Source organism: Empidonax traillii, unplaced genomic scaffold (assembly GCF_003031625.1).
Source record: "Empidonax traillii isolate 1590-97213 ecotype Southwest subspecies unplaced genomic scaffold, ASM303162v1 scaffold22:size5013007, whole genome shotgun sequence".
Lineage (NCBI taxonomy): Eukaryota > Metazoa > Chordata > Aves > Passeriformes > Tyrannidae > Empidonax > Empidonax traillii.
The window spans coordinates 3,510,023-3,534,109 of NW_020955215.1; the positions used below are offsets into that span (position 1 = coordinate 3,510,023).

The 24,087-nt window shown below is 42.7% G+C and overlaps 1 protein-coding gene across 1 annotated transcript in view; it reads right to left on the reverse strand.

The window, feature by feature from the left end:
* The window catches only part of JAKMIP2 (janus kinase and microtubule interacting protein 2), a 46,541-nt gene that overhangs the window by 21,140 nt on the left and 1,314 nt on the right, over nt 1-24,087 (reverse strand). The window contains exons 2-6 of the mRNA XM_027902359.1: nt 5,113-5,378; nt 4,012-4,509; nt 2,622-2,831; nt 1,593-1,691; nt 820-966 (exon numbers count right to left, since the gene is read on the reverse strand). Coding sequence (XP_027758160.1) covers nt 820-966; nt 1,593-1,691; nt 2,622-2,831; nt 4,012-4,509; nt 5,113-5,241 — 1,083 coding nt within the window. The 5' untranslated portion in view covers nt 5,242-5,378. The remainder of the gene's footprint in view (nt 1-819; nt 967-1,592; nt 1,692-2,621; nt 2,832-4,011; nt 4,510-5,112; nt 5,379-24,087) is intronic.

Genomic DNA, 24,087 nt, shown 5'->3' on the forward strand with positions numbered 1-24,087 from the left:
AAAGTGAATCTGATCGTCTCAGCCTAATCACCAGGAAAGCTGCTCCCACTGCAGGGCACTCAGCCTGCTCAGGACAGGGGCTGCTGCAAGCTAGGGACGAGGTCCACAAACAAACCTAGCAGGGGAAGCTCACCTATGGCAACCCAGAACATCCATCTCCCTTTTCATTAACGCCAAAGCACCATCAGTCCATGTGCAGCGGTGCAGGGCCTGGATGCTGACTGATACTCAGGGCAATCCCACTTGAAGGATATGCAGAGAGAAACGCTTTGACCCCACTTCATATAGCCCCTACATGTGAAAGTTACAGCCCCAGACAAATTTAAACACCACCATTCTCCCTTCCCCATTATGGAAACATGTAAATGCTCAGTGCCATACCAGAACTTGACTTTGCCACCATCAGCTCTAACAGGAACATACACATGCAAGATGAACATCATGCTGGCTGAAAACATCCCTCTTAACAGCTTCCTTTTTGAGTTCCAGGTACAAAATAGAACAGTTGGACATGCCCCAATAATGCAACTTTTTTTTTCTTTTCTTTTTTTCAAGCAATTGAAATTTAATATTCTAAATTTGGGGATAGAATTAAAGACAGTGATTATGCATTCAACTAAATATATCTATTCATATATATCAGAGTTATAGTATGTAAGTCTGTAACAATACAGACCTAACCTGTATATTAGCAATATTAGTATTACACTCTATATATGACAGATACTCCGTGTATATACATGCATACACTATGAAGATTTGGCCACCAAAACAGGCATAGATCATCCACTAATCCTCATTTTGATCTTCAGTACCAACCATTTCTATATTTTCTTTAGTGACTGCTTTGAGTTTATCTTCCATGCGCTGCAAAGACTGCATAAGTTCATCATTTCTCTTCGTGAGGCACTTGTTCTTTTCCAGAAGAGGTTTACATTGTTTCTCAGCTTCTCGGACACGCTTCAACTGGATTGATAATAGTAATAAATAATTGTCATGAGAGACATGAACATACTTGTAATTTGCAATCTTGATAAGACACTATTTTGCAATTTTGACATCAAGGACACTGAGGAGATCCAAGCCAGCTAAACTGATATGACAGGGGTGCTTTAAGAATTATAGCTCAGGAATAAAAAACAACAACAAGGGTTGAATTTATCACACTCATCCTTAATCAGAGAAGTAGGAACGTGAAGAGGTCAAAAAGCCAGGGTCCTGATTCAACACACAGGTATCACCACAGAGGAGAAAATCAAATAAAAGAGATCAATTCTCTGTTGTCCATTCTCCCTAGACCCAGCACTTTAATATTCTCAGCCTGGTCAAACACTGGGCTACAGACAACATAGTTTCATTTACAAGTCTCACCACACACTGCTGTATGCTCGAAAGGTCAAGGAGAAAACAGAAGCATTCATGTACTATCCTGTAAAGCCTGACTGCAACTTCCATTGTGATGCTGTACTCACATAATTTCAGTGAAATTACTACTTAATCCTAGGATAAAAAAAAGTCCTTCTCAGCCTCCCCTGTCTGCCTTTCCCTATGGCTCTCTGCCTCCTCTCTCTGCCAGGGCAAAGCTCACCCACCAGTTCATTTCGTTCATCCACGAGCAACGTGTTCCTGTCCTCCAGCTTGCGGATCGTGGCGTTCAGCTCCGCTATCCTCTTCTGGTTCCTGCGCAAGTCCTGTGGGCAACAACGTCACAGGTACTGACCCTCTTCAACACACACGCTGGGGAAGAGAATCCTCAAAAAACTACACACCAGCCAACCTAAGCTGCCATCATCAACAAGTTATCTTTAGGGACTTTTACGACGCCAAACATGCTGGCAAAAATATATCTATTTTTGGAAGGAAGGGTCTGGTTTGGGGGATACTTTATTTGAAAATGTTAAGCTGTTTGAAAAAAAAAAAAAGATAAAACAACCAGGTGATGATTTTTTAGGATGGGGAAAAATAAGCTAAAAGATTCTAGTTTTTATTGCCTTTTTCTACAGCTTGCTTCCATTTGCTGAGCCACTACATCAGGTGAAAAAGTAAGGACAACCCTTTCAGTATCAATTGCATTCTACTTTCTTATTCCTCATTTGTGTTTGTGTAAATATGCTTTTATGTATACATTAGTTGTGTAAACACCTTTAGTTTAGTCACACAATGGGTGAGTTTATGTATACATTAGTTGTGTAAACATCTTCGGTTTAGTCACACAATGGGTGAGTTGCATGCTTTGTAAATGACACCAAGGGCTGTCTGTGGGAAGAGTAAGACAGACAAAAAGGAGAATCTCCTAAGAGTCTCATGGATTCTCCACCTCCTGCCCCTCCCAGCCCATCCTCCTAATTTTATCTGGTTTTGAGGATGTATGTTATCAAGGTAGTTATGGCCATCAAATGACTCTTTCAAAGGGGCACTAATTACTTAAGATGTTTTATATTTGTAAACAGAACAACTGAGGAAACAAAGCTTTGTCCAGCTAGCATTCTCCCTGAAAACTCTACAGACATAATTTTTCTGTAGTGAATATGACAGAATGTTTTCCAGGGCCTGAGAAGCTGTTTCAGCAAGAAAAACACATTCATGCTTCTGTTTTTCAGGGACCAGTAAAACCTGCATACAGGGCTGCTGCAGTGCTCCGAGCCATCTCCAGCCCTTCCTGGGATCTCTCTCTTGGGACTGCTCATGTTACACTCTGCCTCCTTCACCAAGAAGAGCTGTTCATCCAGAGCTTCCTTCTGCAGCTGCAGCTTCTGCACGTAGCCTGTCTGTGTCTCCAGTTCTTTCTCCAAGGAAAATATGATCCTGTCTTTAGCCTTGATCTCGTCCATCTGAATGAAACACCAGAGCAATATTACTGCGTGAAGGCAACAGCATTTCAGCCTTCTCCAATCTCGTAGTATATGATTTACTTAAGAGCACTGTTCACCCCTCAAATCTGCTCTATCAAACTGCAACAGTTTTTGCAAATCACTCTGGCAAAATTCCTATTGTCTAGGAATTATATGAATCATTGCCTGAAAACAAAAATTATATCTAAGTTAAATTTTGCCTGAAGCTGCCAAAGATCATTTCTGGTCTTGTAGCTTTCTAGGCTGGCCAAAATCCTCCCCATAGTATTTTTCAAAGAGTAGGTCTAGGTTGTGATCTCCATTAACTAGATGGCACTCTGCTATAATTTCCTCCACTCTAACAGCAATACAGTGCAATTGGAAACCATTTGTGTAAGTCTGAGAAAAGTAATTCTGGACTTGTTCAAGGTTCTTATGCAAGTAAATAGCCTTCAAAAAGCCTTTCATCAGTTCCTAAAGATAAAACCATACAATACATATTTATAACCTGAGCTGATTTTACTAAATGGTTTTGTTTCATCCTGAAATTCACAGCAGTTCTTTCTTATATTAAAAACCTGAAAATAGATCCTCAATTTCAGATGAGAAAAAAAGAAGTGTGGTTTGTCCTCAGGGTGAGGAAGTGCCATCGTGGTTTGGAGAGTCTCAGTGGGAGCACTGAACTGGGGAAGTACCATTCCTAAACCACTGCACAGGGAAGCAAGGCAGTCTGCACCATTGCTGGTGTGGGCCTCTTTTTGTTCATTTTCCCCTGTAATTACTGAAGGCTATGCCAAGGCCAAATCAAAAGGTATCTCCCCTCCTGCTACGGTTTGACATGTTCAGGATACCATAATATGGGCTGGAGAAACCAACGAGCTGCAAGTGCAGATGCAAACGCTCTTTATCTCACCCTCTTCACCATGCATGTATTAACATCTCAGGAAGCCAGATCCTTATGGTCTAGGCCAATCACTCCCCTCCTTTGTTAGCTGCCATCACAGTGCTCTAACTGACTCACCACGATCTATATGTTCCTGAGAAATGACAGTGAGAAGTTTGTAACACTTTTTCAAAGTGAGGTGCATTGCACAGTTCTGTTGTGCAGAAAAAGCTAAGAGACACAGAAGGCAAACTAAGTGCAGGGTAAGAGAACACATGAACTGTTTTGATTACTGACCAGGCGTCGAATATCCCTTTCACTCTCCCATTTGATCTTGGAAATGGCTTCCTGGTGGGACTGGTGCTCACTCCGAAGATCCCCCGCCTTGATCTTATCGGCCTGGATCATGTTGTTAAGGGCCTCATCTACCTGCTTTTTGGCAGACTTCAGTTCAGTAATTTCCTGCAGAAGCTTAAGGCGCTCGGAGTCGAACTGTTTTCTGGCCTCTTCGCGAGCCTCAAGCGTCAGCGCTGTCCGTACTTTGTCGCTGCTCCCGTCCCGCAGCGCGCACAGCGCTGACTTGAGGCGCTGGATCTCACTGTCCCGGACTTTCACCATCCGCGTCATCTCCTGCTCGTGCTGTTTGATGAGGTTCTCCCTCACAGCCTGCAGCTCCTTCATTTTCTCCTCATGGAGCTTGGCTTTCAGCTCCGTGATCTGCACGGTCTGCTTGCGCTGCTCCACCTCGCGGATGCGCTTCGTTTCTTGAGTCTTCTCTCTTTCGAGTTTAGCAACCTGCGTTGAGATACAGTGACAGTCACCTGCTACCAACCTAACCTTGTCAAAACAAGCCCACCCAGACACACCCATGTCAAGACTCTGAGGCAGAACCCAGATAATCCTTCACCCACCTACAACACAATATGGGCCAGCTCCTGAGGCATTCAGTGGGTTACACTGCCTTTACTCAAACAAAACAACCCCATCTTCTCCAGGCGTCCTGCCTCCCACAGTGACACTACATGTACTTTCAATATTTCTTTAGGAAATAAGACTCTGTGTGTGCATTTGTCTAAAAACTTTTTAACCCAGCAGTCAACATCAGGCACATTCACCAGAAAATTGGAGGGCTCAGAAATAGCAAGGTTTCCTACAACTTTCATGAATATACTGCTCCATTGGGGCCAGAGGCTTCTTAAACTTTTAGCTCAGGAAAAAGGAGTCTCTTCCAAGAGAGCCACAGGACATCCACAGTAAATGCTTTAAGCTGGGAAAGAATCAGAGCACTGTTCTAGGAAAGAGCTGTGTGGCATCTGTTGTATTCTGTGATACCACTTTTTCCACATGTTTCTTTTCCTCAGCACAGGCACTGCTACTTAAAACCAAATCCTCACTCACCTTAGATTTCTCCTGATGCAGCTCAATTTGAATGTCTGTTAGCTTGGTCCTGAGGTCCTCATTGGCAGCCTGTAGGGCAACAATCAGTGCCTCAGGCTTTTCGCCCTTGCTACGTCCTTTTTTTGACATGGTTTCTGATCTGCGAGAGTCCACGTGTTTATTTCAAATACAGACTGCCATCTTTTTCTGGTCCTTTCAGTGCCAGTTAGTTCAGCAACCACTGCGTGACATTCCTTAAGGTCCTGGACTCAGCTGCTTTGGAAGCCCTGCAAAAAATAAGACATACTACTTTTTGTCACTGTACGTTGCAGCAGGACAGCTCACACGGTTACGGAATACACGAGAGAGCTCCCACATCCAAACACTGCAATCTTTGTCTGAAAACCTGCAAGGGACATCCCAGTACAATCATGCTTCTGTCCACCAGCCTGGCCCACTCGTGGGGATTGCATGTGTGTCCTTTTTCAGATCTCAGAAAGGGGCACCATGCACTGGACACAGGAGTTCTTTACCAAAAGGGTTAGTGCTGTTGAGGGCACAGGAGTAGAAAGGACTGGTTATTTAATCCAGTCCTTGCAGTCTGAGGTAACCACAAAGCAAACACTCCACTCTCAAGGATCTACCAACCATGTCATTCTCTTCCCCTTTCCAACCCTTGGTCCTCTGAAAGATCTTGTGCCAAACTCAAAGACTTTCCACAGCACTCCTACCATCTACCACAGGAGGGAAGGGCAAGTGCTGGTCCTCATCAGCATTCTGGGTCTCAGCAGAAGCAGAGAACTAATGACATGCAAAAGCTTGTTCAGACTGAAAATTGACCCCTTCACCATTTCCAAGGGATTGTAAAAAAAACTTCTACCAATGGTTTCCATCAACTGAATTTTATCATGAAAATTCTGTCCTAAGCCAAAGTGATGCAATAAGCTTAAACTCAAGCCCATTAGCACGATATACAGATCAGGAAGCCAAGGGGGTTTTCCATATCACTAAGAACACTAGTGTCCCTTTGCCCCATATACCTGTTGTTCAGGGGTTTGGGGGGGCAGGTGGTAGGTGGTTTGCGTTTGTTTTGGATATTGGCACTGACTGACGGCCTCAGATAAAGAGCCATTTTGACTACAGACAAAATAAACATGGATTTAATAAGCTGCCTAGAAATTTCTGTGTCTGTGTATCTCAGCAATGAACAGGGATTAGATGGTGCCATGTCCATGCTCACATGGTCACTCTGACATTCCTGCCACATCCATGAAGCCTGCAGAAATGACACACATCCATACTGATCCTGCTACCCTGAAAACGCTGCCCTCCATCACCCAGGGCTTCCTATGCTGCTCCCAGGTACACCACCTCTGAAATCTTGGCATTGCTTTGTATACATCTAAACACTGGTCTTACTATTAACTGTTTTCATCAAGAATGAGCCACCAGGGATGTTTAGGCCTGAAAGAATAAAGAGATAAATAGAGAGGTGCCCACCCTACAGATGGAATGCTGGGGTGCCTCTGGACAGCACAGACTGAATGGCAACAAAAAAGCCCATGTCAAATGGCAGCACACCTGAGCTGAAGAAAGAACACATTAAAGGGAAAATCCATAATGAGGGTCAAAAAACATAGTCTTCTACTAAAGGGTAATTTACTCCTTAACAGCTAGTCAAAAAGGCATTTTTATTTTTGACTCTGCAGACTTAAACCAGAGGTTTAGTATTTAGTATGCACAGCCACTCTAGAGGCAGCAGCGATATGCTGAGAGCATAGAAATTTGTGGGACCCCAGGACTGCTGAGCTACTGATCTTGAGCTGAGCAGAAAAGGCTTCAAGGAAAGTAGTAAAGGGCAAACAAAGAAAGCAGAATATTTTCTACTCCTGTGAAAGGAAAAAATGGGGCATGAAGCATGAAATTATTCTCATTATCCTGTGACAAAACACCAGCAACTCGATGGTTTAGAAACTGAAAGTGATTTTTTTTGCTTATGAGCCCCCTTCCTTCCTCACTGCAAGCCTAGATGGTTCATTGCTTTCACCAGCACTGTCAGGTTTAATATTATCCTGCAGGCTCCTCCAGCAAAGGCCTGTGCTCACAGCAGTGCTGCCAACAATAACAACTCCAGGAGTTCTGCTGTTTTGTGTGCAGTTTGCCCTTTGATACAACTGATGTTTGGTCAAAACACAAAGATTTGCTCTGAAAAGCAAAAGGCATCACTCAATAACTGAAGCCACCATCCCGATCTTTTGAAACACAAAATACTAAGGAAACAGGAAGCACCAGAACCATCTAAAAGGGAATCACAAGTGGGGGTATACACTGTATACCTGGCCTGCAAAGAATGAATGTGATAAAGCTGGGAATAATGTCACCAGAAGTGCAGTGCTGTGTGCAACTGTCCTGGTGAATGAGAAGAAAATCTGTATGCCATAAGGATGAAGCAGATGTCAAGGATGGCAGAATGACTGATGAATGTACAGCTGCTTTTCAGCAGTCAGTGTAAACAGTGCATCCTAGGGGGCCAAAACCTTATTCCTGCTGAAATCACTGCAGACTGCCCTCTGCCTTTTCTGAACTGTGTCTGAGAGACAAAGAAAAGCTTTCCATTTGCCCAAACTAAATAGAGCTTGGAAACAGGAATAAGTCCAAGAGCTGTACCACCCTCCTCAAATTTCTGATAGCCTCTTAAAATGAAACTAGATGCAAGTGACTGACTTTTGATGCAACAGCAAGGAGGACCTAAACCCCTCTGAAGCTGCTGCACACCTCAGAGGATACTGGATGGCAAGGGTAACAGTCTCGAGCCACACTGTCACTTCCCCATCTTAGCTTCCACTGAAAGGAAAACTGCATATTTTGGAAGAGCCTATTCCTACTGTATCTCTTGATCTGGACATCAGCCTGGAGAACCAGACTTCACAGCAAGCTATGGGGCACTGCATCTTCTGAAAGGCATATTGAGTTAAAATCTAGTTAATTCACTGGAGATTTGCCACACTTTTTATCAGAAGTAGTAGCACACTGCTATAGGTTGTGGATTATTTATCAGTAAAAGATCATGGCTACACCAGCAGTACAAAAAGGCATATTTGAGTCTCAAGGTTTGTTTGTTAATTGTTTTGGTGGGTTGACTTCTGTTGGGGCTTTTTTTAGGATCAGTTCAAGCTTAGCTGCATGATATAAGCAGGTAGAAGTTTATTTGTACTCACACTCCCAGAGGTCTCAAACAAATATCAGCTTCACAGCATGACAAACAGTGAGTGTGCAGATAGCAGTGTGTTGCTTCCCGTGGCAGAACAAGCCATAAAAGCACACATGCCTCAAGGAAAACACTCCATAATCTTTAAGGTTGAATGTAAAAAGACAAGTATAACTGGATGAGCAATTACACTGGAAGCTTCTTCCTATAGAGTTTCTCTATTCTTTTGTTTTCCTTCCTTCCTACAAATTTCACCCATTGCTATTTCTTTTATTTTGGCTTCCATCCTTTCCTTTTTAATTTCCTTTTTCTTTTATTTGCTGCTTGCTCTAGTTTTTACTTTTCCATGGTATTCCAGGTTACCTTCTTGTTGATACTTGGGTTTAGTAATAAGTTAGGAGATTACAGAGGAAAACACTTACATGTGCTCCCCGATGACAGCGTTATCCTTTATCTGAAGTGGCAGAAGGAATCTGTTCTGAATGTTGCTCCCAATGATAATCTATGTATAACACAGCTCACCTATACCTATCTAATTAATTTCTCTCCCTTTCTCCTATAGTCATTTGTTGTTTTGTTTTCTCCGAGCCAACAAACACACTTATTTACAAACACAGGCTTTGCGTATTATAGAAGTGGAAAAATACCTTTCTCTGTCTTTACAAGAGACATCCTGGGATGGAAACACCTGGGAAAGAAGAAATGAGCACTTCACCACCACAGCCTCCACCCTGCTGAATGAGAGTGTTCTGGGCCCTGAGGTAGGTGGAGATGCCAAAGCATTGCAAAGCCCTGTGCCTCTGCTTCAGGGACGTTGGGGATCAGTCAGTCATTTTCATCAGCAGCGTTCATGCTTTTATTCTCTGCTAAATTGTTGCTGTGTGATACTATCCAGAGCAGGAAGATGGTCACAGATGTCTAGCTCCTTGAGTATGAAGTGTGTGGGTCTCTGCAGGAAGACACAAAGCCTCCACTGGTTACACCCAGATCTCAGAAGCAAAGAATAAGGAGAGGGGTTGGACTGTTCTTCAATCAGTCATTTCTCTATTGATTACAACCCTGAAATGCAGTTTCAGGCTGAAAGTGAAAAAGCAGCGGAATGGACCTCACTTTGAACACTCTTTTTCCTCTCTCTTTCAAGATGTATCCTGCTGGTGAGGCCTTGGGAATGACTGCTTTATTTCAAAGTTCTTTTTAAGCCAGGCATCCCTTTCAGGGTTAAACAATTAAGCAATTGCTTAAGACAAGACACAGCCGTGCCCTGCCAGCACCTGGAAGGTCAGTCTGCACTCTTGGCACATGAAGAGGTGGCTCTGGGATGGCTGCTGAGAGCTGAACTCTGATGGCTTTGGCCAAGAGAACCCAAATCCCCATCAGTCAGGCCCCCACGGTCATAGGCACAGTCAGACCCCAGACTTGCCTCTGCTACTTTAAGTCTGAGCAGGACCTGAATACACTGCAGGCTGCTTCCTTCAAGCTTGCACTAAAATGTCAGCATGACCTTAGGTTGAAAAGCCTTCAGCCTCTGAGGTGGTGAAGCCAACCAAGATGGATTAGTAGGGGCAGGATTCAGCTGATAACACACTTCTCACCAGGGCTTGTCCCCTGAAGCCGCTGTTGCAGTGAGTTCAAACATATGCTTGCCTGTTCACATCAGGACAAGGTCAGTCATACCCACTTCATCTGAAAAGATCCACGATGAAACAATCCCACAAAAGATATCTGAAAGTTTGGGGAGGGGTGGAGTTTAGCCTTCCCCAGTAAATCCGTAAAAAATCACTATTATACTGAATATTAATCTGTCAAGTTGGGGTCAGGTTATTTCAAAGCAATCTGGTTTTAGGGAACGACTTTGTCATGAGAGTTGAAGGCTCAAAATTGGCTCCTTTCTCTGTTATGGTCTGCCAGGAACAAGACAAGTTGCAGAAAATGCCTTTCCAGTTTCACTGGAATAACAGCACATGAGAAACAACACTGCCTTTGCAGGGAAAGTTCAGCCAAGTATGAAGAGGCGTGAGCATGTACCAATCAAACAGCCATGGGCATACATGCTCCAGTTTGCACATGTGACAGGCGGCCCCATATTTACAGAAATCGCCTGGTGCCCTGTCAGGAAAAAAGCTGAGGCCATTGTCTCTCACAGCTCTACAACTCTCTGTTGGAGTCTCCCCATTTTTAGTAAGACTCTTATCTGGTTTATCTTGTCTTACAGTAATAAAGTGCATTAGAGGAATCAGTTTTGTCTTCTGAACCATCGGTTTGCTTTTTCCACGAACTGTGTACAAGATCCCCTTCAAATGGCATACCCAAACTGTGCAGGCGAAATGAACTTCATGGTGGGCTGTACATGGTGGACAGAACTTGACTGTGGGTGCAAAGAGGGTCAAGGTAAACACACTAGAAAATAATATGCATAAGGCAAATTTTGCTCTTGCCCCAGCAAACACACTATGTTATACACCTTTATGTGTGGCTAGACATGCAGACCTACATTCAAGGGCATACATTTAACTACATAACTGCAGACTGTGCCTTTCCCACCTGGTAGTTACTAGGTAGGTTGTCTATGAATTCCAAAACGTAGCTAGAAGTGCAAACATACATCAGCTCAAAGAAGCCTTTAAAACAATAGTCCTGAGCTCTTTCTAACCCCTGGGAAATAATCCTGGGCACATTATCCTCTGAGGGACTAGCACATGCTTTACTCTCCATCTTGACCTCACTTTTAAATTGTCATGTCCACAGGCAGTACAGGGTCTCACTGGCAACTTCTAACTGCAAAGAACTGGACGAGCCTCACAAGTCATTAAAAAAACATAAATTATGTTGCACTCCCATCACTCTTGCCTACAGCTAATTGGAAAAACTAGAGAAACAATCTGTAAAACAAGATCTCAGAGAAGACAAAAACCAGAATATAACCAATCCCATTGTCAATCTATCAGCACAAAGTTAACTTTCCACTTGTACCAAACGAAACAAAAGAAATGAGAATAAAACAAGTAAGTACTTCTGGGACTTACAAATTCTTTCTCATCTGTCAAAAAGACTTGCTGCTCTATTTTGGGAATTCCTTGGCATTCTTTTATTCTTATGTGGAGTCGGTTTCAAATAAAAAGGGAAGAGACAGCAGGTCGAGCAACCCCTCTGCCCCAGACACTTTACAGCCTGATGTGCTCCTCCTCCTCCTCAGTGCCTGGAGGGAGCTGGTCTAGGATGGGGAACAGGAGAGGATGGGGGTGACAGGCAAATCATTAACTGCTCATCATGTACACCCAGGCATCCAGCCGTGAGGACACAGGCTCTGGCATTCAGCCTTTCCAAAACAGGAAAGCTCCTGCTTGGAATGCGGCAGTCTTGCCCCGTGGCTAAAGGAAAGAACCTGTCCACACAGACACACCTCTGCTCCTCTGGGCACCTTGTGTTTTCTGTCCTCCTCTCAGCCATCCACCTCACTGTCTTCTCTAATCAGCTCTCCAAAACACTGGGCATGGGGAGCCATGAGGCACTCTATGGCTTCTGCGGTTCCTTGAGCCCCCAGAGCCCGGCTTTGGGCCATGCACGAGGCAGCCCAGCCACGAACATTCCACGGGCTCAAACAGCACAGGGGCTGCCAGTGTAGCCACAAGTGACTATAGCCACGCTCCAGCCACAGGACTCAGGTTAAATTACATATCTCCGGGCATCTTTCCTGTACCAGAAACAGAAGTTCCCGAAATGACAGGTGATTTTGCCCAAAAGGTTTGCCACCTCTCCAGGTGAGCGTGCTGGCAGACGAAGGATGCCGGGCTCTGCCGCACGGCAGTGACCCCCTCCGTGGTGCTGAGAGTTTGCAGCTGTGGGCATTTTCTAGGTCATCCCCACACGGCACAGCCAGAGCAGAAACGCAGCCTCGCCGTGGCCAGAAAAACACAGCAAATCGGAATTGATCTGGAAACAGGGAATACGAGAGCAGCCGGAGACGGGATGAGCGAGGGCCGCGCTCCTCTGGCTGCCGCAGCACGGAAAACACACTGTCACTGCGGTCCCTCTGAAGTTTCTGTTTAGATGGAGCCCTGTGGCAGTGACCTCCCCTGAAACCCAGATGCAATTCTGACTCCAAGGTCAAAGAGCACAGGGTTTTATGCCTGTACTTAGCAAGCAAGCCTGAACGGTAATTTCTCAGGAAAGCTGAAACATGGCAGTTTCTGTAGGATTTACAGTCATTCAATGTCCCTTTAAAACATATTCTAAAGCACAGCCCCTCCCTACAGCAAAGTGTCTCATGAGCTAAATTTTGCCTCCATACACAAAACCTCAACACAGGAATAACCTTGACTATGAAAGAACAAAAGCACACGTTGTGCCTCCTGAGGAACAATGAAACCTACATTCATTCAAAGCAGTAAAGATCACAGTGCAAAGGCAAAACTAAAACCAAACAAATGCTCAGAACAGCCTTTTGCAAGGGCAGGGAAAACAGCTCATCCCAGTAACTTCCATCATTTGGCCTTCAAACACCCAGTAGAAATGGATCCAAAAATAGACTAAGAATGCTCCCTCCAGCATATTTTGTGCCCAAATATTTCTGTGGAATTTTGGCCCATAACTCTTTTAGGTTTTGTAAAAAATGCAGCTGCAATGTTTTCCTTTAAACAAATAAAACCTTGAAAAAACCTTTTATCTCATTAGATCAATACCTTACAACCTGCCACAGGGTGAGAAATGAGTGCCTATGCCTTTTGGAGGATTAAGATCCTAGTTTACAAATGAGGCAAGAAATGCCAATATCAAACCATAATCTAACCACTGTGGTTTTAATATCTGTTTATTAACAGCATAAAATAAAATTCTGAACATAAGACAAACATCATCGTTATCCCTGTATTCATTTGATAGCATTATTATTCCCATTTGTGGCTGCTAGATAAGACAATGTTTGGAGATCTGGTTAGTCAGTTTGGAGGTGGGTAAAGTGCTGAAAAATGAAGACTGCAAAGAAGGGGCTAGTGCATAGTGCAGCACCAATGGTGAAGCTTTGCAGGAACCATGATCAGAGCTCCAATGCTAGATTCCAGGCAAGCTTTCCTGCATTATTCTCAGGCTGCACATTAACTTTCATTTTCTATTTGCTCTAAGTACAAAACATGAACAGAATCATAATAATCTCTTGTGTTCAAACAGAAGTAGAGAGACCTGTAAATATTTAAGTCTGTTTCACTCAACAAAAACTTTCATGCATCAGTAGAAGGAAGGGCAAGAAAATAACTTAATTTCCCTGTGTTTTAACCCAAGAGGGAATTTGGGACTGTTCCAGTAAGTCTGACCATCATTTGAAAGTATTTCCTCTGGCACTTTACTCATCCCTGCTCTTCTCCAGAGTGCTACAGTGACAGCACCAGGACATTATGAGAGCAGCTTAATACTAAGGCTGCTAGAGAAAGATCACTTGCAAGCTGTGGACCACTTTCCCTGGCACGCTCCAGCTGTGGAGCGCTGTTTGTACAACCAAGAGCATCCACAAACCTTGTTTAGCCAGAAAATCATATAGGATTTGCCACCAGTATCACAAAGCAAAGCAGGCAAAGCACAGTAACAAATCTCCTGTTCTGTAGGGTGATGGAGTCAGTATGGAGGCTGAGATAACCTATGGAATTCAAACCTGCACTTCAGAGCAAAGGGTCCTGTTGTAGCAGCAATAGTTCAGTTCAAAGCCAGAGGAGAAATCTCACACAACAAATCCTGAGAATTAAGGCTTCCTCAGTGAGTTACTGCATACCACAGGGGTAAGACAGAGGAAAAATTTTAGTTCTAATCTCTGCCCCAACAATCTTGTAACTTGTTCAAAAACCCAATTCAGTTATTGTGAACAAAGTACTTTCCAAAACACAGAGAAGCCTATCCTTTTTCTAATGCCAGGTGCTGTGTCCATTCTGACTGCACAGCATGAATCTGAACCACAGTCACCAGTTCCTTACTCTGTTATTAATGCATCTCCCAGCAGGCCTCATTACAGAAAAATATGCATATAGCTGTACATTTATAGCAAGTAGAATGACTCTGCTAATTATGCAACAGCTGCCTAATATGAGGACCACCAAATGCAAGAGGCATCTGAAACACTTGTGTGAAATAATTTTACAGCAAACCAATGAAAAACTGGTTCCATCCCCACAACAAGAAGTTCCAATCAAATAGTTATCCACTTGTCTAGCAAAATGCAATTAAAAAAATCTTACTTGAAATATGAAAAAGTGCCTTCAGTTGAAAACTGCTTTACCAGTTCATCTGTACAGTGGTAAAGTAAAAAAAAAAAAAAAAAGGGGGGGAACTTTGCCATGGATTGCAACAGGAACAGAAGCAGGAGACCAACATGCCTCCCATGGTAAGTGAATCCATAAAATGTACTTACAGCTGAGCCTGGAGACTTGGAGAAAAGAAGGAAACAGAATTCTATTAACTCTTAGAATCTTAATCAGCCATACTGCCTTTCATCTTGATGAATGAATAAATTAAAGTGCTCATGTTTTTTCTTGCTCTTTGAACAATGCCACACATGTACCAGACTGCTGCAGTGAGGGGCTGAGAATTCATAGCTCTGGTCTAAGAACACTTCAGCAGTGTTAAGCAGCATCCAGACTATTCAGAATACCACGTCTTAATTTCCTCTCCCAAGAGAGATCCAGAGAAGCACCATTTAGCCCAATTTAAGTTTAAATATGAAACCAGGTTTAAAGTAAAACATAACTGAACAGTCCCCTTTGCTGCATGGGTGCTATCTGCTCTAGACGTGTGTTGAAGATGGGCACAAGTACCCAACTTTCATCTCTGCCAAGTAACCTCTCCAGGGGATGCTGCTTTTTTCAGGGTCACTCCAACTCTCTTTAGCACAGACTTGAATGCTAAAAGGCACATACTGTAATCACAGATGTGTGTGGCATACTAGACTGGGATTCAAATGAAAATAACTTGGAACACAGCAGACAAAACTCAGTGCAGGGCAAGCTGGAGAGAAATGCAGAAAATATTCACTGACAGGTGTTGCCCCATGAATATAACTGCACCATAGTTCAAAGTGGTGATTTATCAGACCCAGGCACAGGAGTCTAACACACCCTGGGTTATTTTGAAAATCAAGAACAGACTCAGTAGTCTCCTCTCAAAATAGAAAGTCCTTTTTCCGGACAGAAAAAACATATCTGAGCTAAGGGATTTATGGAGTACCTTTGGATTCAAAGCAAAGGAAGAGAAACAAATGCTGCCCTTGCTAAGCGTAGCCCTTGAGATAAAGCAAAGCAGCCTGAAGAAGTTACAAACCCTTGTTGGACAGGACTGTGATGGGCAGTACAAAACATAGTTTTATAACCACAGCATCACCACACACTAACTCTGAAAAGCACTCTGCCTCTCTGAGTTGTTGTCTGGCCAGTCCCTTGCCAGGTTTGGATTTTGTGACCTGACTGAACCTCAGCTGGGGTTCCGAACCTCACCAGCCCTCTGTAAGTGCTGAAGTTCCCCTGGAAGCAGCAGAGTCAGGGGCTCACAGTGAATCTGCTCACTGTTCGTACTACTACACTTGATTCTGAGAGACTTATCAGAAAGCAAAAAGCATCAGTGCACTCAGGACTTCCAGAGCAGGGGGGCAGTTTCAGACAACATAAAAATGAGCAAACTCTGCAGTTCAGCCCAACTGACAATCACTTCTCAACAGTATTTAAAAGTTAACAGCTCAGTGAACTGTTAATATAACCTGTTCTACCAGCAATGAGAAACAGGGCACATGCCAGGTTTGCTTACTTATTCCCAGGATTTGATAGTACCCTTTCTCAGAAATCCCTAATACAAGGAAAAATACACTTCAATAAGGATTTTGGTACAAGCAGCAGCTCATCTCTATGTCCATTTCAAGGATCAACTGATCACCTGATCCAAAATCTCCAGTCCCAGGAAGAAGTTTCTGGGGATAACACAGCACCTAAAGTATTAGGGAAGGACTATCAGAAATTCTTGAATTGTCTCATTTGTGTGATCATCTGTGTTCTACTGAAGAATAACTTGTCACATGGGCAAATAATTTTACCTCCATTGACCAAGTTGCTTATAGATGAAATTGCAATTAAAAGAAAGGGGCTTTTATTTTTCTTGCCCATAGCAAAAGTCTCACTCCCTCTGAGCTCACTCCAAGGGTCAGACTTCAATTTCAGTTACATTATAATTTCCTGCTTTCTCAAGGCAAGAGAAGGTAGAAACCACAACTCATACACATGTCCCTCCTGACACCCTGCTCTCAGACACTTGGCTCTGCTCAAGTGACATTCACTCCACTGTGAAGTGGATTTAGCTATGTGAGCAAGCAAAAACTCTGATCTGAACTTGTTTTCTTCCGGGCCCAGAGCCAGCATTTCAGCTCTCACCAAGGTAACGATTAACATGCTAATTTGGAACTCCACTGACCCAACTCCCCATCACAGAAGGGTGCTGTGATTCAGGTTAGGTAACCCTAACATCAGGGGGTTTTCCAAATCAAGACTGCTGATCCAAGCAGCCTGGCTCTAGATCCCAGTCCTGACTCTAGAACCAGAACTGCAGAACATGGCAAGCGTGATGCAAATACCACGTGAAGCTTTTTCATCTTCAGCAAATCCTTTTTGTGGTTCACAATTCCTGCCAACAATCTGCAACAATTTTAAGAGAGGAGTTTTCTACTGTCACAAAACAGTGGAACTCCCTTGGAACTCAAGGAGCAGTTCCAGTGCTTACCTGCTGGAAATTTCATCCCAGTAGCTAGAATGGATTCATGCTTGTTTGCTGATCTGGTCTTAAGCAATATTTTAAGGAACTAATACTTCCACATAAGCCAATTCCCATCACTGCACCCATTCTGTTCGCTAAGGGGAACACTTGCCATACACAATACCCTATGTCTCCAAAACCTCTCATTTGGCTAGTGGGATCTGAATGAATCCTAAATGAAATCTTTCCTTTGGCTTTTGTTTACCAGGTTTCACATATGCTTTGCATTCTTTCAGAATAAAATTCAAGCCCTAATTATTGCATTCCACCCTGTGCATGTTATACCACATAAGAAAACACATATTGAAAGCTGGGATTAATAGCACGACTTACATTATTTTACTATTACACCATAATTCAGCATCCCGAGATCAAACCAAAAACTCAGACTGGCTGAAAATATTTCCACCATTTACACATCTCTGTTCTGCTTCTCTATTTATAGTCAGAAAATTACAAATTTCACATAGTAGTGGTTTATGTGTATTTTATTCCACCAAAAGGTGACCAACAGAACAAATCCCAACCACTCTCTGCTTTTGACTGCACAAAAATCACTGTACTGTAGCTGGATTTTTAATCAATACTATAGTTATTTTCAGGAATATTAAAATGCATTCTGAGCTGAACTCACAATATCCCTTGGATTTGGGGCTCTGCACACAGAATACAGGATGAATCTGGCGCTGCGAGGCTGCTCATGCTAAAATTGCCATTGGCCCTTGCTCTAAAACATGAACCAAAAACACCCTATCCAAGTTGCTGACGACTCCATGGAAACAGTCAAAAGGGGACAGAAGCATTATTGTTATCTGCAGCAAAGCTAAGCAGATTTGTTAAACCAATATTCCAGTATTCTGTGGCTAAAATACCATCTGTCTCTTTTCCATACAATTATTTCCCCAGGAGCTGCCATAACACAATGCACACCAAGATCAACACGACCAGTGAGAAACAAAATCCTGCCCTATCCCGAAAGGAAACGGCCATTTCCCAGAACTGGTTCTTTCCAGCATGAGATGCACATGGACACTGACTGGAGACTCTATTTAAGATCAGCAGGACTGTCAGGACAAGGACGAGCTCTGCCAACCTGCCCAGCTCACCGCAAGGAAACCTGTCAGTGGGTTTGTACTGTGGGCATTATTCAAGGCCCATTCTCAGTTCACTAAAAAGACAGTTTTTGTAAATGTATTTTGTGCAAGTAAGGTCACACTCACCCAGGAGACAACACGCACTGCCTGGAAGAGAAACTCTGCAGTTCACAAAGCTTATGGTATCAACTCCTCCTTTATTTGATTTTCATTTTAAACCCCATCTTTAATTGAAATGCACATAAACAAGACAACAACAGTGAGGAAAAATTCATACCCCATATATCCTTCTCCTGAAAACCCTTCCTTTTCTTTCTAAGGCCATAGCCAAGATTATCTCTTGTCTTACAGATATCAGAGGAAGACATTTTACATTCACCACTAAAGACTGTCAGATATTTAAATTATTTCTCTATTTAAAGTAATAAGGTTAACTTTGGAAGTTTTTGCCATTTTTTGCTCAGCTCTTGATACAGACAATAATCGCAGATATTGGTTTCAGAATAAAGCAGAAAAAAAATCTGCATTCTGGCCTCCCACGTTCACTTTTAACAATGTAGATCTCTAGCGTGAATTCTTTTCTTTTTTGGACACCTTACTTCCAACCAGATTACTACCTTCCTGCAGTTTCTTATCAGGTTAGCTTCAAAAAATGTATCTTCTTCTCCCACCCTACTGCTCTTAATGCTTTACAGAACCTCAGGTACACACTGCTCTAATTTCCCATGTCCTGTATCCCTCTTGCCTTTTCCTTCCATATTCTGGGAAAAGAATATGAGTGTTCCCATTACCAGGGAAATTCAGAAAAAAACCTAATCCAAGAGTTTCTCTCTTCATATCAGCTTTTCAGCAGAAATGTAAACACAGATTTTACATTAGTCAAAACACCTCTAAAAATAAAAACTTTACGAACAACATTGACAAGAAACACTCAAGGTTATTCACTTATGAACACACTGTAACCTGAGTTACATTTCTCATTTGTGAATTGTTGTGAATCTCACCCTTCTATCACATGCTGAAAGATGGGTTCCTTCGTCATCCCTGGAGCCCGTGAACCCTTCAACAATGGTCTGAAGCAGGACTTGCATCAGACAACAATAGAAACCTTTTTTTCCCACCAGTGGCACTGCTCAGCTGAGGAACAAGTGCCTGTCATGCCTTGCCCTTTCAACAAAACAAAAATGAAAACATACCATGTAACACCACACGTGCTGACTCAAGTAGTTCTGTCCATAACGGGGAGAACAGAACCTGACAAATAATTAGGATAAAGTGAAACTCACATTAAATGTAGAATTTATCCTTACAGTTTAACGTTTAAAAACTACCCCTGAGACTTGCAGGGTGATTTTTAGCTGAACTGTGCTGCTTTAAAGATGGAAGGACCACCTTCCATTTTTATGATGATGATCAGGGCAGTATTCTCCTCCCATGTAAGCAGGTGATGAGTTGGATTCTCAGCTGGAAAAGGTGTAAGCATGAAACAACACCCACTAGATCCAGCTGAGATGCTGGTTCATACATGATGTGATAAAGCACCAAAAAGAAAAAAAAAAAAAAAGAGGTTTCCCTTATGAGACATTCAGGATACTGTTTTGAACACACAGATTTCCACGAGGGCTGAAACCAGGAAATCATTTTCTGGTAATTTCTGAGAGATTTGAATAGTCATTAACCTACTGGATACAATTTCAAATCAATTCCCATGGACAATGCTTACATCTTCATTAAGCTCACCTAAGGCAGGCTCCCGCTCACCGACACCCACTGCATATTCCAAGCAAACGGCAACATGTAGGTCAGGCTGTGACCCACAAAAACACAACGCAGGAGCACAGGATCTGTGAGCACAGAGCCCTGCTGGGCAGGGATCCCACCCCCAGCAAGGCAGGGATGTGTGTCACCTATGGCTGTGCCCCTGAAACACGTGGTGGACACACTCTGAACTCACAGCTTCGTTCTTTAGAGCATTTCCAAATTAATTAGTGCAGCCCTTCCTTAGTTATAAGCTACCAAATAGTAACCAGCACAACTATTCTCTCTGCTGTAAATAACCCAATCTTCTTCCAGTGCAACAGTCCCCACATATTCTTTGTTTGCCAAAGTTTGTAACTGATCATAATTTCCCATCAGAGAGAGGACATGAGAAGGTGATATTATTAAGGGCTGTATTAAATTAAAGCAGACTCTCCAAAAATGACTGCATTTCATCTCGTTCTTCACCAATGCACAGAGATGGAATAGAGCAGCTTGCAGAACCTTAAACATTAAGTACAAATAAATACAGTGAAAAAAAACCTCAAGGACTTACCTACAAATCACAGAAGTTCAAAACAAAAATCACATTAACGTTCATGAAAACCTAAGTGTATATTATCTATTAATATAACTTAAAGTATTTTTTAAATTGCACGCAAAACAGTACAGTATTTGTTCTAATTAATTTCTATCCCTTGTAACATCAAGAGTTCTAAGGATTTTGCTTAAAATATAGAAATAAATAATGAAAAGTATTTTTGCAACCATTAAAAAAACAATGTAGTGAATTTTAGCAAAGCAGTACACATGCAGAAAAAAACCAAATCCAGAAGCCCTGACTCCACCCTTTCTCCCGACTTTATTTGCTCACTCATTACTGATTGCCCTAAATCACCTGGGACCTGAAAGCAATTTTCAACACCTGTTTTTTCTTTTTTTCAGTTTTAGTTTCCATGTTACTTAGACCTTTTGTTTACAGTCCATGCAAAGTAAGGTTTAACAAGTCTTTCCCCTAAACACTTAAAAGAATATTACAATAAAAAATTTCAACAAATGTCAACAAATGGCTTGAGAAATGGAGTACAGGTGTGAAGCTATTACCTCCTGGGAGGAGATGGAAGGAATGAATAAAACAAAAGTGGGAGACAACGTGCATTTGAGCATCAGCTGTTCTCAATTAATTCAAATAATTCTTTTTTTTTTTTTATTAAGTAATCTGAGATGCTGTTCTACTTTGCATTATCATTTTCAACATAAAAGAAGATCTGGCATACCACACCAACTCTTCTATCCTAACAGTTTTCTCAGGTAAAGCAGTTTGCTTTGTTATCCATCTGAGTACATTTTATCCAAAGTTAGAAGAGGAATTGCAGTCTATCCAGTCTGTATTCCTTATTTGTTGGTACTTGTTAAGCTGTTAACTCTCAAGGTTTCACTGTGCAGCTCTGTACTAAAATGTGTGCTGCGTTTCTGTGCCTCCTTCTCGTGCAACGCTGCCGTGTGGACAGTCACAGACATCAGTTCACTCCTGACAGCTCCTTCTGACAGTTCCTGGTGCAGACTGTTCAACACTGGGAACTGCGATGTCCAAATGTCATCTCCCAGGGAAAACACAGATCCTAAAGTTTCCAGGATGTGTGGCAGTTTCTCAGCAGCCCACCGGTGATCCAAATGTGTGGCCAGCAAAGCAAACAGCACCATCAGTTCCAGTGAGAAGGACTGAAAACCCACGGTCCTGAAAATGCTTGCGTGTGTCATTTCTCCTTTAAAGTTCATTGGATGCTTTGGAATCCAAACTGCAGACTGTGATCCACACTGTTCTTCTGTCACTTCCAAGGAGTTGTATTTACACTCATTTGACCTGACAGTGTTCAGTATGGCTGTATCACAGAGCTTTCTCATGGTTCTTCCCAGCATGCTGTCGAATTTTCTATTTACAGCCCCACCTCCTGGAGCAAAGACTTCTAGTCCTCATATTTTAAAGGAGAAATTCAAATAGACCTTAAAGATACAAAAACTAGAAGTACTACCAAAATGACATTTTTCTGCCCTCATGGGTTCTGGATAATTGAGAGCTGATGGCAGAGAACTGCACAGATGCTTTGCACAGACCCATAAAGAGAAGGCAGCAGAGAATCCATCTCTGAAGATGGGAAGATAAATTTGTTATAATCTGATAAAGACCAGATCTTCAATGGATATGGATTTATAGAGGAACTTTGAAGTAACCTGGTTGGAATTTAGGTAAGCTGTTGATTTAGAAACACATAATGCAAACATGTAATTGCAAATTCAAGTAAAGAATATAAACATAAATACAAAACAAAATAACTGGGTTTTTAAAACAAAAACATTTGTTTTGCAGACTTGTAGTGCAAACATTGCAGTGTCATGCACAAAGATTAAAGAGAAATCTGACAGAACCCAGAAGATATGAAATCACTGGAAAGTGATTCAAAATTTGGATAGCTGGTAAGGACTATTTTGCTGCCTTGTGACTTCACAAAGCCAATAGAAAGCACAAATATTTGCCACAATTAAAAACAACCATGACACAATAGTGAAAGCATCTTCAGGCTCACATAGTTTGGTTAAAAAGAAGAGGGGGAAAAACCAGAAGTTATAATTAACACACTATTTCGATTTCAACTGCTCAAGCTACACCTGAGTTATATCAGCCTTGTGACAGTAGAATCCACTACCACACCTTTGTTACAGTTGGAAGATTATAACTTTCTAAACTGCAATATCAATTATCAAATGAATTAATAGGAATAAAAATTGAAAATTATTCTGGGCATTGTTCTGCCAGTTACATTTCACAGCATTTTCCTGATTTGAATACCCTGAGGTGACTTATCCTTTGTAATGGAAGAGAAATTCTCCAGCATCTTTCCAGATACATTAAACTCTTGATAATACAAGGTCTACCAGAACCTTTACAAATTTACAAATAACATTTACAAATAACAACAGCCAAACCATGTTTTAGCTGCACCTTATTTTCATTTCATAATGAGCAGGACACAGAAGTTGTTATTCAGAAGATTATTTAGCTGGGAATGGCCCCTGAAAGCAGAGGGGTTACCAGAAGCCACTGAAAGGTGACAGGAAGAAGGTTCTGGGAAGGGAGGCTGAGGCAACGCACTGGCACAATCACAGAGCCTGAAGTGAAGCTTGGGGAGGACACTGGAAACACTTGGCTCGAATCAATCTCCAAGGCAAGGGCCATGTTTCTCTACCTTAGGCACTACCAGAACAGTTTGAGAACACAAAATCAGAAAGGTTGCAGCACATATCACTGGCAGCCTACTCCTTTCTGCTGGGAGTTCTGCTGACAACCAGGGAATCCCAGCAGCCCACCCCCCTGCCACAGTTCTGGGAAAGGGACAAAGCCAAAGGGGCAATCCATCAGCTGAGGCTTCTCCTTGGGATTTTGCTGCCTGTGGAAGCAAAGGTAGAACTGGCTGCAGTCCCATAATTTGATCAGAATCACAGGATATCTCAAGTTGGAAGGCACCCATGAGGATCACTGAGTCCAACTCCCTGCTCTTCACAGGACCACTTGACACTAAACCACATGCCTAAGAGCATCAACCAGACACTCCTTAAACTCTGACAGGTTTAGTGCCCTGACCACTTCCCTGGGGAGTTTGTTCCAGTGCCCAATCACCCTCGGTGAATCAGCTTTTCCTACTGTCCAATCTGAACCTCCCCTGATGCAGCTTCATTCCATTTCCTTGTGTCCTATGGCTGGTCACAGGAGAGAGGAGACCCACAGCTCCCCCTCTGCTGACCCCCTTGAGGAAGCTGCGAATGGGTTCACCCCTCACCCATCTCTTCTCCAAGCTGAACAAAGCAAGTGACCTCAGCTGCTCCTCCTAAGCCTCGTCCTCCAGACCTTTCACCATCTTGGTTGCCCTGCTCTGGACACCCTCTAATAGTCTGATGTCCTTCTTGTATCAAGGAGCCCATGGTGTCTTTTGATCAACACAGAACTACTGATAGAGCACTTGTGTCCTGTGCCCTCTTCAACAATGATCATATCACCACTCCCAGATTTCACCAAGAGTGTAGCCATTCCTGGAGAATGTCAGAATCACTGGGTATTTACCTCACCGAAGCACCCATTTGAACCGGGTCAAGTGCCAGCAGAGGCAG